A 15,769-nucleotide genomic window follows, 5' to 3' on the forward strand; every position below is an offset into this window, starting at 1 on the left:
CAACAGTCAGTGTGAAATACGTTGTGAAACAATGTACTGAATAAATTAGAGGATTTCTTACATTCTTGGGTACAGTTGAGTATTTTCCATACACATAATTAGCTCTAAAAACTGCACAAGCTGAATTGCTTCCAGTTTTTGCAAACAATTTGGGCTTAATATAAACAGAGCATTCTGAATGATTTCTGAATTAGCAAAGCTGCTCCTGGCTCCCCACTGGGGGGACGTGCCCCCCAGCAGAGCCGGTGCCCCCGGAGCAGCACCCGCACCCTCGGCCCCGCCAGCCCCGTCCGTTACCACAACCTCGATATACAGTACATTTCACAAGTGGGCTTTTTTTGATCAGTAACTAAGTTGATATTTAGCAGGTATATATTTAAGAGTTTCCCTTTCATCGCACCGCCGAGACAGAAGAGAAATGCAACAAACCGTTTTCTCCCTCAGCCAAACAGTTGTGGGAATCTCAAGTACTGTGGGATGTCAGGTCAAGCTAGAGCCTGAAGTCTCTCCTTCAGTCTTCAGTGAAATAGCTACGCACTCATTTATGGCACTAATTCCACAACTAAACCACCATTAGGATGCGCGAGCACAAACAGAGAAGAACGCTGGGCCCCGGTGACCCTGCTGACCAACACCAGCATCTCAAGACTGTTGTGTGTGGACACCACAACCCACTGCAACCTCACGGTCACAAATGCTCCAACAGCCAATGAAGGGACCGCCCGTCCTGCTCTCATGGCTACAGACACGAAGAAAAGTGACCGCGACGGGTTCAACTGATGGCTGGGGACACTTGGGCAGCGGTGGCTCCAGTCAGGGCAGGCGGGCAGGAGCGCCTTGTCACTGGCTACACACCGCAAATGGCTATTTGCACATCAGGAGGTGACAATAATACCTTGCCAACTTAATTTCTTCTCACCTTTCAAATGTTATTTTAAATTTGGGATAGAGCTGCTGACTGCTGGCTGCAATTAGGCAGAATACTGACCCAACCGGCCAAGTTATTGCCATCATTCTCTCTCTCTCTCTCTCTCTGTATTTTTTTTTAATATATATACACACCCAGAGGTATGTGTGTATGTACACATATATTTGTTCCGACAAGTATCGATGCATGCTTGCGTTCGGTTACTTCTCAAACCACGAGGTCTTGGTGGCCACCTGGGCCCCTCATGCTGTCCCCTCCACAGCCGGCGTGGCGAGCGTGCCTCGCCGTCACCTGGGGCCACGCGTGCAGCGCTGGTGTCACACGGAGCTCAGGGACACAAGCAGGAGAAGGTTTGCCACGCATGCAACACCGACTGGCCAAACCGGCGGGACGGCTGCCCACCCAGCTGATGCTGCAGAGTGATCCAGGATCCAGAGAAAACCACACGTATCTACAGTTCCAATTAAAAACAAGCTGTGTGACGGATGGATCCGTGTCTTCTGTTCCCCAGGCACAGTTCGGTCACGTTACGTGCTAATGGTGGCTCGAGGTGGCCTTTCCCATTGCTGGAAGCACAGCCTCACAGACCGCGCGCAGCAAGACAGACCCGTGTGCTTGCACAGAGAGAGGTTTCCTTACAGCCCTGCTCCTGGCCAAGCGCAAACGGAGAAGGGCTGGCAAAGCTTACTTGTTTACTTTTTGTTATTCCCGTCAACGAAGGATCATTTCGGGTTTTTTCCCGGATTTGGGGCTGAGTGCTTCCTTTGCTGCAGCAAACACCGGCGAGGGACAGCACCGGGACTCAGAGCAACACAGGAATGAGCCATCACCTTGCTGTCCGCTCCGTTAGCCGCTGTCCTGCTGGCCTTACTGCAGTTTTCACCTTTTTAACTGGCCTCTGGTTTCTACCCCACTGTTTCCACTGACTGCACTGGGGTCCACACCAGGGCAGAACATTTCTACACATTTCTGGTCAGCTTCCATTCAGGATTTCCCAGTCCCAGAGTATAGAGTGTCTAAGAGTTTTGTGTAGGTACATTCTGAAATCACTCATTTGTGATCCAATATGACTCCAAGGAAATAAAGTAGCTTGTTAATAAAGAGCAAGAATTAAAAAAAAAGATTTAAAAAGATTTGGCAGATGGCTGTGAGAGGAGAGAGAGACTCAGTGCTCTAAGAACAAGTCGGCAATCACAAACTTCAGGGTGCTAAACTTGGCTCTGCCACCAACCCCCACGGATCCCCTCAGTTTAGGACATTTCAGTTTCCCCTCCTATAAAATGGGGGGAAAAACACTAAGATTTACTTACCTTGGAGTAAATCAAAGGACATGATATTCTAAAGCACTTCGAGGAGGAAGGAAATCTGCCTATTTCCAGCTGGCATCATGTTTTCCACTTAGTGGAGTCTCAGCTACCTGCGAGTTTGGCTCAGGAAGGTCTGTGTATATATCAAGTTGCTGAGCCAAAAAAGCCCATTTCAGATTTCACACGTGCAAGTGGAAATAAGGAGGGATGTCCGGGAACCGACAGCGCTTCACTGGTGCAAAAAGAGAATCAGGCCAAACCACGTAAATTCCTCCTTCCTTCATATTCAGAGGTGATCATCGACCCCCCCGAGACTCGGCATGTTCCGCTTTGTTCATATTCCCATGGGTTTGGGAGCAAGGTTTGCAAGCACAGCAGAGTCACTAATTTTGACTGTGTCTGGCATTGCCCTGGAGAGACTCACGGTCATTCTACAAGTCCACAAGAAACAAGTGAAAAATGTAACTCTGCACTCAACACACACATACACAGAGTGTCGCTGGAGAAATTAGAGTGGATGTGAGATGCTGGTCAATGGAAAGAACTGAGAACGCTGGATCGGAGTTTCTCCTGCGTGACTGACACCCGGTGCCTCGGGCTGGACGCTGCGTTTCAGCGGCTGAGGGGCAGCGGTGCTGGTAGCGCCAGGGGCAGGTGAGGAAGAGTTTGCGCGGTCAGTACTGAAAGAGGATGACCTGGTGGGAGAAAACGGGAGCGGAGCGTTAGCTGCTTGCAGAGACAGACACACACCAGTGTTTATCTGCTCTGTGATACAGCAGCTACCAAGAAAGATAAAGGCCATTGCCAATGGTCCTTACTCTACCCGCTAATCACCAGAGCCTTCCCTCAAACCGCTCTACCTCGCTGCTCTGCCAATACCAGTAAGAGTTGCCAAAGGCTCAGTGTTTCTTCAAAAGGAAGCCACTTAAACTGGGATCCTAAACGAAATCTTCTGAGCCTAAGCATGTTTCAGAAGTCTTGCCCCCAAATAAGTTGTGTGTTAGAACAGATACTCTAAGTGGTGAACAGAAAAATATCAATATGCAATATTGTTTCCTGGCCAGACATTGTGAAATAACATTCCTACCTCAGAGATCGTAACAGCCAGTTGTTATTTCTTTAAGCAATACTGGAATCCCCAAGAAATTAATCTTTCTTATTAACTCAAGGAAAACTGGAAAGTGAGTGTATGCTAAAGGTCCCTCCTGTTCCATTGTTAACAGCCGGTCACTGTTCACACCAAGATGTTGGTGTGCAGATGGTTGAGGAGAACAGAGCAGAATGGGGCAGAATGGGGCAGAACGGAGCTCATCGCACACGGGAAGGGGAGAAACTAGAGAGGGAAGTTGAGGCAGGAGGATGCCAACAGCCCTCAATGAACGCAGGCTCAGCGTCTCAGCACATCACAACGCGGGTATTTAGTGAAGAACAAAGTGATACCATTTTGACCAACAGCTGGTACATCAATCTACAGCCACCAAAATTAAGGAAAGACATATGAGCGGGTAGCAGCTACCAGACATGATGGGGAAGCAGTGATGCTGAGAGGAGATGGTAGTGGCAATGATGTTACACAGAAATCTGTGCTACAGTTAAGTTTTGGCCCCAAAGGCTAAAACACCATTTACCTTCTCACCCCTATTAGACAGTGGTCCTTCCATGTCTGCTTTGAGGTGCACTGGCGGAGCAGTGTAGGGCAGTCTACAGTGCACTTGTCCACACTGTACCTGACCTGTGGATGAGAAGAGGCTTCAGCCTCTGTTACTGCAAACACCACCCCACGTCTTCCTATGGCCCATGGTGGGGGGAGAAGCCTCACAAGGGTTGTGGAGCCAAAACCTCCATCCAGGCAGGACCAAAGCTGCCCACCACCCGCAAACAAGTCACCAGCACTTTGGCAACTGTTAGAGAAAGCAACTCTGAGCTTGTCAGCAGGAAGGAGACCACTTGACCAGCGAGCTCAACAGGGCACATTCACACTTTTTCTCCTTGACAAGGAAAACACAGGGGGGCCAAGGATTGGGCAGGTAAAACCCCACCAGAGACTTTCCTGGGGATGACATATGGAGGGAAAGAGGCTGCAGCAGCTCCCCCTCCCTTTTTGGGGCTTCTCCATAACTGGCCCTTCAGAAAATCCCAAAGACAAAGTTCATCCGAGGAGGAGGAGCACACGCACCAGTCATGAACCCACAGTCCAAGGGCATTTTTGACAGCGCTCTGTGCCACGGTGCTACTGCCTGCTCCTGGGGAGCACCCCACTGCTCTGCTGTCCCCGAGCACCCCGCCGCTGTCCCCGAGCACTTACTTTCAATGTATCCGTGCAGCGTTACCATCCGGGCCCGCTCCGGGCTGCTGAAGGGTGAGTAGTGAATGTCATCCGAGAGCGAGGAGGGGATGCGGGACGGGGGGGCTCCCGAGGGTGGCACCGTGTGCTGGGGGGTGTGTTTTTTATGGCGGGCTCTGCAGTTTTGAAACCAAACCTGAAACAAAAGCAGCAAACCCTGTGTCAGGGGAGAGACAGTTCAACTGGAGTGTGGACCATATCTCACTGCTTCTAATTAGAGAAATAGTTAGGGGATTACACCTTGGAGTTAAAACATGCACGGAGGGGGTTTCTATGCTAATGTGGTGATTTCTTTCTTATGCTTTAATTTTGGAAAGATAGCTGAGAGTAAAAACCCTCTCCAAGGCTTAGGGAAGACCAGCTCTCCGAGACCGTGTATGCTGGACCACAGAGAAGGAAACAGTCGTAAGTGTTTGACAAATTATTTCCTGTTGAAAGTGCCTTTAAAAAATATCCACATAAAAAATAGCCAGTGTGCAGACTGCTTGATCTTTAGCTAAACGAAGAATCTCAATAACTGAGGCTCAAGCTGGATTTTCGCACACAAAATTTAGATGTGTAATTGGCAAAACAATCCTGGACTGAAGTTCCAAATTTATTTTAATTGCTCATGTTTTCATTGTATGCAGAAAGTATGTCAGCAGAACATTAAAATGAAGAGTATAAATGTCAGCAGAGAGCAGAGCTGGGCTGTCTGCAGGGACAGCGAGCTGGGAGCCGCAGAGGGGACATTTCTCTCGGTCCCTACGGCACCGCGCTCCCTCCCAAAGAGCACAAGTGCAGGGACTTTCCTGCCACCACTTCTCCTGGGGCTGCAAACCCCATTTTCTTTAAACTCCTCAATGCCAATGCCTTCCGAAGCTGCCGGCTTTGCCCGCTCCCTGCGGGAAGCACCCGCGCTGCTGTCAGGGCTCAGCACAGAGCTCCAGGCAACACATTAAGGGCGGCTTCTCCACCCGGCAATTCATTGCCACTGGCTGGGGCCGTATGGCTTGTTTTGTTTTTTTCATTGCATCATAAGAGAGAAAAACAAATAGAAAACCCACAAGCAAGACAGAGAAAGGACAGTGCTGGCATTGCTGCAGGACCTGGTGGAGGCGACACACTGGTGAAGCAGCGTGAAGCTGCTGGATACGGCAAGTGCTGGGGTGGATGTGCGGGAGTGAGGGGCTGCAGGACATGAGTCTCGTCTGGCACCGGCCTTTTGGGGCTCCTCCTCTGCCCGTTCCTCGGCTGACAGTGCCTCACGCTGCCCGATTCCGCTGCCCTCACCTGAATGACTCTCCGACTCAGCCCCGTCATGTCCGCCAGCTTCTGAAGCGTTTGTGCGTCGGGGTTGTTGTCCTGAGCGAACTGTGCCTGCATGACCTGGTGGGGAGAGGAGAGGGAGAGGAGAGGGAGAGGAGAGGAGGTGAGGATGAGGCCGGGGAGCCGCAGCCCCTCCAGCCCCCCGGCCCAGCCCCGCTACCTGCAGCTGCTCGGCGGTGAAGGAGGTGCGGGCTCTCTTGGCCGGCTTGGGCTGGCTGTCCTGCTCCGAGGGCACAGCCCCCTCCAGCGTGATCCCATTGCCTGCAAGAAAGAAGCCCCGCACACCACGGGTCAGGAACTCCTCTGCCCTCCTGCGTGCAACAGCTGCTTGGCGGGGGATCACACACCTGACACCGTGGGGTACCCCCAGCATCCCATGCTGCGAGCAGCAGCACAAAGAGCAGAGCCAGCACCACTGCTCAGGAGCTGCCCTGGGCTGCTGAGCCACTCCAGAAGGCACCACCGGCCCGAGGAATTTACTATTGAATTAAGAAAAACGCAGCAAGTTGGTGGAAGATGTGGGGACTGAGGGGTGGGGAAATGGCAGCAGGAAGATGGATTTGGAGGCAATGTCCCTTTGGCCCTGACTCATGACCAACACTTGGCTGTGTCCTCCAGCGAGTGGCTCAGAGAGGATGCTGCCTCTGCTGGGCTCACCAACATCCATCATTCTGCCCCATGCTGCTCCCCGTGACCCCATCTTCCACTGCGGGCGCTGCCTCCATCAGTCGTTTTGTATGCTCAGGGCGTTTCAATGGAGTCTTTGCTCCTATCACTGGCCCCAAATCCTCCCAGCACCCCAACCTTCTCCTCCTGAGTCCCAGAGCAGCAGCAGGAGCAGCACTGTCTCCACGGACTTGGGGTGCCGGTGACTCCCCACAGTGTGGTGCCCAGGCTCTGAGCAGCAACCGCGCTAAAGGAGGACGTGCCAGAAGGGGACTGTCCACTCACTCCCCAAACACAGCACCAGGGTGAGCCCTGTCATGCTTACAGAGCTATGGACCCTGCTGGGGGGCGGCTGGAGACGGGGTCCCTAGTTCCTTTCTGGGTTCCCCGCTGCAGCCCGTGTTGTGCCCAACCGCTCTCGGCAGTGGGGTGAAGCACCGAGGAGTGATGGATGAGGGAGGATGCCTGAGCGGGGCCGGCGCTCGTCCCACTCCCAGGATGTGCCTGCACAGCCCGACGCTCGCTCTGCAAGCTGGACCAGGCTGTGATTGTCTTGGCTTGAGTTGAAGGACTTTCTCATATAGTTTGACTTGTTCTTTTAGGATGATGAATGGGACTCTGACTTCAGCAACATCTGTTTATTTTTCTTGTATGTAAAACCTCATGTGCAGAAGAAATTGCTGGGTAATTACTGGAGGGGGGATGCGTGGCCATCCAACTCTGCAGCAACTGCTGCTCTCCAAAGCGATCCCATCCCCTTCTCAAAACCAGGGAACACCTGGACACAGGTACCCACGCAGGACTCTCACCCCGTCCCCCAGCACTGCCCCAACACTGTGGGGTTCAGCAGGATGCTACAAGCAGCCACAAACCCACCTGCCCAGCCCTCAGCTGGAGTAACAGCTCTGTGGGATGCCCCAACGCCAGAGCCGGCCATCCTCACAACAGCCTGCTCCCCCAGGCCACACAGCTCCCCCTCCATCCCTGCTCCCCACCACCTCGCTTGCACCTCTGTGGCAGCTGACCATATGGACCGGCATGCCACAAGCCGCATCTCAAGCTGGGACCCTCCCAGCCTGAGCGGGCACTCTGTTTTCATCCTCTTACTCAAACACTGTAAACAGAAACACTGATTATTTTCATGTCAGGTTGTTAATGGTTTCCACATGCTGCACAGGGCAGGACACAGTGTTTGCCTCCCCATGCCCACCAAGCAGCAGCGATGGGCACGCTGGGCTGGAGCAGTGCTCTCGGCCAGGGGTGATGCCCCAGCACAGCCCCGGAGGGTCCTGGCTGCAGGGGCCTGTGGGACGGTGGCCCGGGTCCTTCCCTGGGTGACTCTGTGGCTGCACAGCATCCCTGGGCAGCCTCCCCATGCCAAATGCAGCACCCATGTGATAAAAGCAAACAGCCTTGCAGCCACTATGGCCATCGGTCCCTGCAGACACAAGTGCAGGAGAGAGACGGACCCAGCATGGCTGACCCCCCACGGCACCGAGCCCAGGACCCTGCCTGTTCCCCCAGCTGCCATCGCTGCCATGTCACCCGGAACAGCCCTCGGCACTGCCTGGCCGCCCTGTGCACCGCGGCAGAACAACACCACTGACTCCTTCCTCTGAGCATCGCTCTGGCTGCTGCCACAAAGGAGGATGGGGTTGAGGTGTCAAGGGGATGGGGGCTGTGGCTCTGCGTGACCTCGATGTCACCAACTTGACTGGAAAAGCAGAGGCCGGGCGGCTGCTCTTGGCGTGCCGTGGCAGGGACGGCAGGGTCGGCATGGTCCAGCTGGGAGCGGCACGTCCGCGGGCGGGCAAGGAAGATGGAAAATGATGGGGAGGTTTTGTCAGGTCTCCAGCTTTCCCACCTTCTAGAGTCATGACTCACAGCCTCAAAATCCCTGCGGCTCCCTCACTCGCTGCATGCAGCACACTGTGCTGTGCAGGACCAGGGGCTGGTCCCTGGCATTGGCCATGGCACACAGGTGTCCCATGAGCCACGGGCACTGCTGGCACAGTGGCCATTCCCAAGAGTCCTCTGCCAGCCCACGGCTTTGCACTCAGCTCCCCCATAGCCACCCATCACCCCCTTTTGGCAATGACAGGACCTGGCACTCCATGATGGGAGTGAGCACAGGGGACAGGGATGACCCGCGGTGAGGCCACGACCGCGGCGCTGGGGCTGCATTACCGTTTTCTGCCGCTCGCTTGAGGTTCTCGATCATGGTGTCGTAATGAATCCGGCACAGCACCTTCTCCTCCACCAAGCCGAACTCCTCGCCGGTGGAGAGCTGCCGCTTGCAGGAGAAGCAGGCGAAGCAGGCAAGGTGGTAGGCATTGCCCCGCGCTCGCCGCACCCAGTCGCTGGCGTAGATCTGCCTGCCGCAGCGGGCACACTTGGTACCGAACCGGCTGTGGGGGAGAAGAGACGGGGTGAGGGCAGGCAGGGTGACACCGGGGTGCGGGTGCTGCTGCTGGCCTGACCACTCACCCATCCAGCCCAAACCCACAACACCGATGGGAGGCAGGGGCCGCAGCGATGCCGCCCCGGCTGTGTCGTTCCCCATGGTGGGGCACGGGCAGCGGCGCAGGCAGCGGCGCAGGCAGGAGCCGGGGCTGTGGGCTCCTCGCCGTGGGCCCAGATATAGCCAAGGGGCTGAGGTGACACAGCACCATGAATCAGTTCCCAAGCCCGTGAGCTTTTTTATTTTGATAACAGCCCATGAGAGACTCGGATGGAAACTGTGTCAGAGCTGGTTCTCTCCCTTTGCCATAAATCAAAACATGTGTTTTCTCCTCACACGTACAGGCGCATGCATCTCCCTTGTCCTCCTACAAGGAGTCTCCTCGCTGTGAGATGATGATGGTTCCGCTTAAATGAGTTACACTGGGAAGCAGCTCAGCACAATGAAGAGACAAGACGGCCAGGACCCCCGCGCCGGGCACTGGGTGTTTGCACGCACTTCTGAAAAACCTCATTTCTGCCAGGACGCAGCAGACGTGACACCCTGGCCCTGCACCCCCAGAGCAACGGCTGCCAGGAGGTGCTGCCGCAGCACAGGCAGGGTCAGGCACGGCCTTGGTTTGGCTTCTGCGTTTCATATCACTGCTGCTTAAAAGAATAATTACAATGAGCAGCAGGAGCAGCAGGCGAGAAGCGACCATCTCCTCTGTCACCGCAGCGCTGGTGCTGGCTCTGACACAGCCCTGATCACGGCCGCTGCGCTTCCCCATGCATCCACCACCACAGGCTCCCCAGGGGCTCCCCATGGCCCCCGCCACAGCTGGGGAGCGGAGCCACCGCCTCCCCTGCCCCAGCAGCTCCAGCATCTCTCAGCACAGGCACAACACACCAAGAAGAGACCACAGCCAGCAGCAGGAGACACTCCGCACCGCAACCCCTCGGCTTCGCCGGGCAGAGCAGCCTCGGCAGGTGGGAGAGCCCAGGGCAGCCCAGCACAACCAGCACATGCGGCCCCTGCCCGGCCCTGCACCGCGGAGCTACCGCCCGCCGCACGCTCAGCGAGATGCAGCAAGACCGTCCTGTGCTGGAATTACTAACTGCAAAACTATTTGGGAGGAAAAGAAAGGTTTAAATTCTTCAGCTTGACCATAACTGACCAAAAGGAAAGAAAAAAAAATAGAGAGCTGCCTGAGAGAGGACATTTCTGTGCTGAAATTATACAGAGACTTAGCTAAGAGACTTCACTAATTTACTTCAGATGGGAACATTGTAAACTGACTTTGTGCCAGCTAGTTTATATAAACGCACAAACAAAAGAACTGTATTAATTTTTTATTTAGAAGTAAAGATCATTCCTGTAAATTGAATTACTTTGAACAATGTGCTATGTAAACAGTCATACTCCCTGAACAGTATCAAACGAGGGGCAGACGTACCCGAGCTAATAGCACGTGGTAATCACTGCTCCCCGCTCAAATCACATGTCCCCATCACACACCAGCTGGGATCTGGGGGAGACACCCAACTGGCCCCAGACCCACAGCACAGTGTCCCGCCGGGGCCAGGCGGGTTGGCAGCAGATCCCGGGGAGGGGGCAGGGGCTGCTGGGGGTGTGGGAACTCACGGGAACACAGCAGCCAGCGCAGGCGGGGACCAGTGCTGCTGTCCCCATGGAGCCACCACACGAGCAGCACCCGGAGAGCGGCTGGGGCTCAACAGCCAGACCTGAGCATGGGACTGCGTGGGCTGCGGCACTGGCAGCCACCGATGCTGCGCACACGGCTTTTGGCCAACACCCGCCTCTGGTATCAGCCACAGCAATCAGGTTTTACAGAAACCAGGCTGAGCGGGGGCTCAGCACGGGCACTCGCTGTCACCCAACAGGGACGGTCACCGCATGGACCACCACTGCCAGGAACAAGGAGAGAAAAGCCTGTGAACTGGCTGCCCTGACCTGTCACCGCTGGAAATAACGGCTCAAAAATAAAATAGACTTTAGTTCACCAAGCTTGCAGGACAGCAATAGCCCAAAGAGCCCTGTCCGCTCGAGGTGTCAGAGCACCAGGTAAGGGGCTCCTGCCGCTCGCCTGGCAGCAATGGGGATGGGGACACGGCCACGCTGCAGCAGGAGAGTTCGAGCCAGAGGCTTTGCCCAAGCCCAGCACTGAGCACAGGCTGGAGCACCACCAACATCTGCCGGAACCATCAGCTCGCGCCCCACACGCATGGTTTGTGGTTGGGTGAGCAGATGCTGCTGGCTCTTTGCAATCATTAGTGCCAAGAGATGGAAACTGCCAACAACATTACCAGAAAAGACTCATCCCAGAAAGACTCATCCCACCTCCCCCAGGGGTGGCCGCAACATCTGGGGTGCGGGAAGAGCAGCAGTGGGAGGAGGCCTTGGTGTGTCCGGGCTCTCACATGCCCTTGTACCCACGTCCCACAGCTCCTCGAGCCTTACTGTCCATCCCTGCCCACAGGGACAGGGCAAGAGACACAGCTCCAAATGTCCCCATCCCCTCGTAGGCCCACTCTGTAGGAAGCCACTTGCACAGCCCCCAAAGTCAGCTGCGGCTTCCAGACATCATTCCAAATCGCACAGCAGACCAGCAGCCACAGTGACTCCATCTCCACGCTGAGCCACGGTGATGCTCGAGCAGGAGCATTGTCCCAGTGGGGCGCAATGGCAAGGGGCAACAAAGGCCACCTGGGCCACAGCCAGGCTGCAGGCGCTGGCCCACCCTCCGCACAGCTCTTTTGCTGTCCCGGGCCCCAGGGACTCTCGCTGCAGCCAGCAACCCCATGCTGATGTGCCCAAGGGCTGCCCAGCCAGGCAGGGAGCGAGGCCACAGCAGGGTGCTGTGGGAATCACACCCAGATCATGCCGAGCCTCCCTGCGGCCGCAGCCGTGGAAGCTTGGCCATGAGCAGCCCTCGCATCACCCAGGAACACAATGTTCTGCTCAATGAGCTCCAATTTTAATTTGGTTCTCCTTGAAGCGCTGAAGCCCTGGATGCCAAATGCAATTATTTGACAAGACACAGGAAACAGCAGCGTTTGCTTAAAAATGCACACGCAGCCGTGGAGCTGTGGCAGCGCCAGCACTTACACAGCCCCTCACGTGAATGGGGAAGGGAAGGTCGGACAGACCAGGCCAAAACACGCTCATCGTCGGGCAGCGGGGCAGCGCCCATGGGCAGCCCTCCACCTGACAACCCCCCAGCCCTGGCAGCCTGCGAACAGCCCCAGATCGCGGGGAATTAGCGCTGGTGCAATAAAAGCCACTGTGTGCTCCATGCAGAGCACAGCCTGCTACCCCTTCCCATCTGCCTTGGCTCCGAAGACCTGCATGTGTTAGGATGGGTTTTCTGCTTTGCTTAAAAAATAAAAAGAAAAAAAAAGAAAAAAAAAGAAAAAAAAGACACTTCATCTGCAGCAAATAATAAACACTAACAAATAAAAATATCTCAACAGTCAGATTTGTCCTTTGCCAAGTGCCGGGTCCCGGCTGTCCCGGGCTCACCAGCCTGTGGACCAGGATGCTCCCGGGGCCCGGACGGGGGCTGGACAGGAACGGGGTCGGGCGAGCGGCCCCCTTAGCCGGGTTTGCCAGGGGGCTCCGGGGGCTTCTGCCCCGACCCGCCCCGGCCCTCGGCTCCCGGCCGCAGACCCGCACCGACGGCCGCGGCTGCGCGGCTCAACGCGGCGGGCTCCGCCGCGGCTGCCCCGGAGACGGCGGGAGCGACCCCCGCCCGCTGCAGCGCGGGGGACCGGCCGGGGCTGGGCCGAGGGTCGCAGCGAGTCCCCGGAGCTGGGGGGAGCGGGGCGGCCCTGGGCGCTGCCGCTGCCGCCGCACGGCGTTTCACACGAACGTAAAAATAAAAGAAAAAATACAACCCATATTTTTCAACAAAAAGGCAAGTGCGAAGTGTGAGCCGGGAGCCCCCCCGCCCCCCAAAACTGCTGCCCAGGAACCGAGCGCGTCCTGCGGCCACTTCAGTGATTTTCGTTGTAGTTTTCCTTTGGCGTCCCTGGTCGCCGGCGGGCAAAGACCCCACGCCGGGATTTCTAGCTAAACGGGTTTATTTTTTAAGAGCTATTATTCGCTGTGTTTGCTCGAAGGCAATTTAGAGATCCAGTCGCTACTTTAAAGCCATCTTTATAAAGGTCCACTCTTAAATTAAAAAAAAAAATATATATATAACGAAGTCGGAACGGTTATTAATTAAAGAAAAACGCTTGAAAGTGCCTCGAAGCAGCACAACGGCACCGCAGACTTCCCAAAACCTTTCTGCTGAAACCGAAGGAAATTTCGGTGAAATCACTAAACAAATAGCAGTTTCAAAAATAATCACAATAATCACCGGGCCGGACGCGGAGCGGGGAGCCGGAGCCCGAGGAGCCGCGCACCCCGCGGCGGCACCGGCGGCTGAGCCGCGACATTTCGGGGACCCTCACAAGAACAACCGCTAGAGAAATATCGAAGGATCTTCCCCCTGCACGCCCTGCCCGCGGCACCTTTGTCCGCGCAGGCGGCCCCGACCCGCTCCCCGCGGCCGGACGATGCTGCCGAGACCCCGCGCCCCTCGCCGGGGTCATTCTCATTTCCTGCCCGCGATTCCACTTCCACCGGGGACAAACAGTATTCCCGCATCCTGAGGAGATGGGGAAAGTCAGAGCGGGAGGGCTCTGATGTTCAGTTTAAACCTCAGTGAGGAGCTCAGGATCCTCCATCCCTTCCTGTCTTTCTTTCTGAAGAAAATTCGTGGTTTAAGGTTTATAACTAAAAGGCTGTCGAAGCCAGAAACAGCCTTCCTGCAGGACACGCTCCCCGGGGGGATCCAGGTCCAGACCGAACCCAACGGCAGCCAGCGAGCCCCGGCCCGGCCGCAGGGGCTTGCGCTGCCGGGAATTTGTTTCGGTTCTTTAACACAATCCCGCCACGGAGGCTTCGGCATTTGTGATGCTACATCGCAGACAGAGGTTTCTAAAAGCCGTTCGGAACCGCACACCGTTGGGTACATATTTACCCTCCTGCCAGAAGCCGGCACGATGTCGTTCAACCAGCATTTCACCAGGCGAGGGGACAATTCCCGCCGCGCAACCCCCGCGGGGCGCCGGGGCTCGGGGCGGCCCGCACAGCCCGGCCCGAGGGTCACGAACCCTTCCGAGGCTGGGGCAGCTGCACCCCAAATCCGCTTCCTCCCCGTGCCCCGGGGGTGACACTTCTCCGCCGGGCCGCTCTGGGGAGCCTGGCGGCTTTTTCAAACCTTCTCCCCACCAGCACCGGAGCGGCCCCGGTACCGGCCCTCAGCAGCTGCCCCCCAGCCCGTCTCCCCTACCTGAAGTAGTCCATCTTGCAGAAGATCTCCTTGTTCTTGATGTAGCAGCTGTGCTGCTGCCGCAGCGAGGTGCGGCACACGGAGCACTCCAGGCAGCGGACGTGCCAGATGAGGTTGTTCACCTGCGGCAGAGAAGGGGTTGAGACCCGGGGCCGCCCGGAGCCCCTCGCCGCCCCCCGCCGCCGCAGCCGCTCACCTTGAGCAGGTACCTGTCGAGGATCTCCAGCCCGCAGCTGGAGCAGACGTTCTTTCCGGCCGACGGCGTGGAGGAGGAGGAGGATGGCGGGGAGCAGACAGACGGGGTGGAGGGTGTGCTGGGCGCTGAGCGGGCGTCCTCCTTCTCCAGGGCGCCGGGCAGCGGCTCCCCGTCGGGCTGCGACTGCGGGCAGAGCCGCCGCGGGGCCGTCAGCCGGGGCCCCGCCGCCCTCCGCAGCCCCGGCCCGGAGCGTCCCGGCGTGTCCCCGCATCCCCCGGCTCGATGACTCCCGACGGGTCCGCACAGTCCCCGGTACGCGCCGCCGTTACCCGTAGCCCCGGCCCGAACCGTCCCGACGGGTCCCCGTAGCCCCCGTAAACCCCGGCCCGGCGGGTTCGCACATCCCCCGGCCCGGTGCGCCCCACAAACCCCGGTGCGTCCCGGCGGGTTCCCGCAGCCCCCGGCCTCGCTTACCATGGTGCGGGTGTGCGGGTCGAGGCAGCGGACGCTCCCCTTGGGCAGCGGCTCCGGCGGCATCACCTTGCGGGAGAGAGCGGGAGAGGGAGGCTGCGGCTCCATGCGCCGGGCGAGCGCGGGGCACCCTATATAAACCGCCTCAAAACAATAAATAAGAACTTTCTAGTGGCCATTTAAATCCTTTGCAACAAAAGCTGCGTCTCTTTAATGAAGCAATTTGAATGTGGATTGAATTCTCTCCCTGCCTGCACTTAACCCGGGCCTCTTGAAGTAATCGCTCGGTTCCCATGCGAGCCAAAGCGCTGAAAAAAACCCACAAACTACCTGCAATTAGAAATTGCCGTAAATGCCCGAGATAAGAGGTACCCAGAGTGTCAATTCCGCCTGTCAATCAGGGAATCCATCAGGCCACCCAAAGAATTGCAAATTTGATTTTTTTAATGGTAGTAATTAAAAATCGAAATTCTTCCCCCTCTCCCTCCGCCGAGCACAAAACGCCCCAGAAAACGCCGGGAAGGAAAATCCTCCCCTCGGGCGCGGGAGGCAGCGAGCGGCCCCGGCCCGGCTCCGGTACCGGCCCCGCGCCCGCCTCGAGGTTCCCGGCCCCGCTTCTCACCCCGCTCCCGGCCCCGACGACAGCAGCGGCGGCGCTCACCTTGCCCGTCTCGGCGCCGGCCCGGGCGCGGCGGCCCGGGCCCCGGGGCTGCCCGCCCTCATGGCTCCGGTGCATGGGGCGGGCGC

The 15,769-nt window shown here is 56.9% G+C and overlaps 1 protein-coding gene across 1 annotated transcript; it reads right to left on the bottom strand.

The window, feature by feature from the left end:
- Nucleotides 1-2,909: 2,909 nt before the first annotated feature.
- On the bottom strand, nt 2,910-15,758 carry LHX6 (LIM homeobox 6; the record flags this gene model as incomplete). The annotated part of the gene is made up of 10 exons (XM_080356143.1): nt 2,910-2,930; nt 3,864-3,967; nt 4,541-4,715; nt 5,852-5,947; nt 6,048-6,148; nt 8,741-8,961; nt 14,356-14,477; nt 14,552-14,734; nt 15,026-15,166; nt 15,684-15,758. 10 exons carry the CDS (start codon nt 15,756-15,758, stop codon nt 2,910-2,912), a joined length of 1,239 nt encoding a protein of 412 aa, XP_080212269.1.
- Nucleotides 15,759-15,769: the final 11 nt, after the last annotated feature.

The sequence above is a fragment of the Nesoenas mayeri genome (genome assembly GCF_963082525.1).
Source record: "Nesoenas mayeri genome assembly, chromosome: 18".
Classification (NCBI taxonomy): Eukaryota; Metazoa; Chordata; class Aves; order Columbiformes; family Columbidae; genus Nesoenas; species Nesoenas mayeri.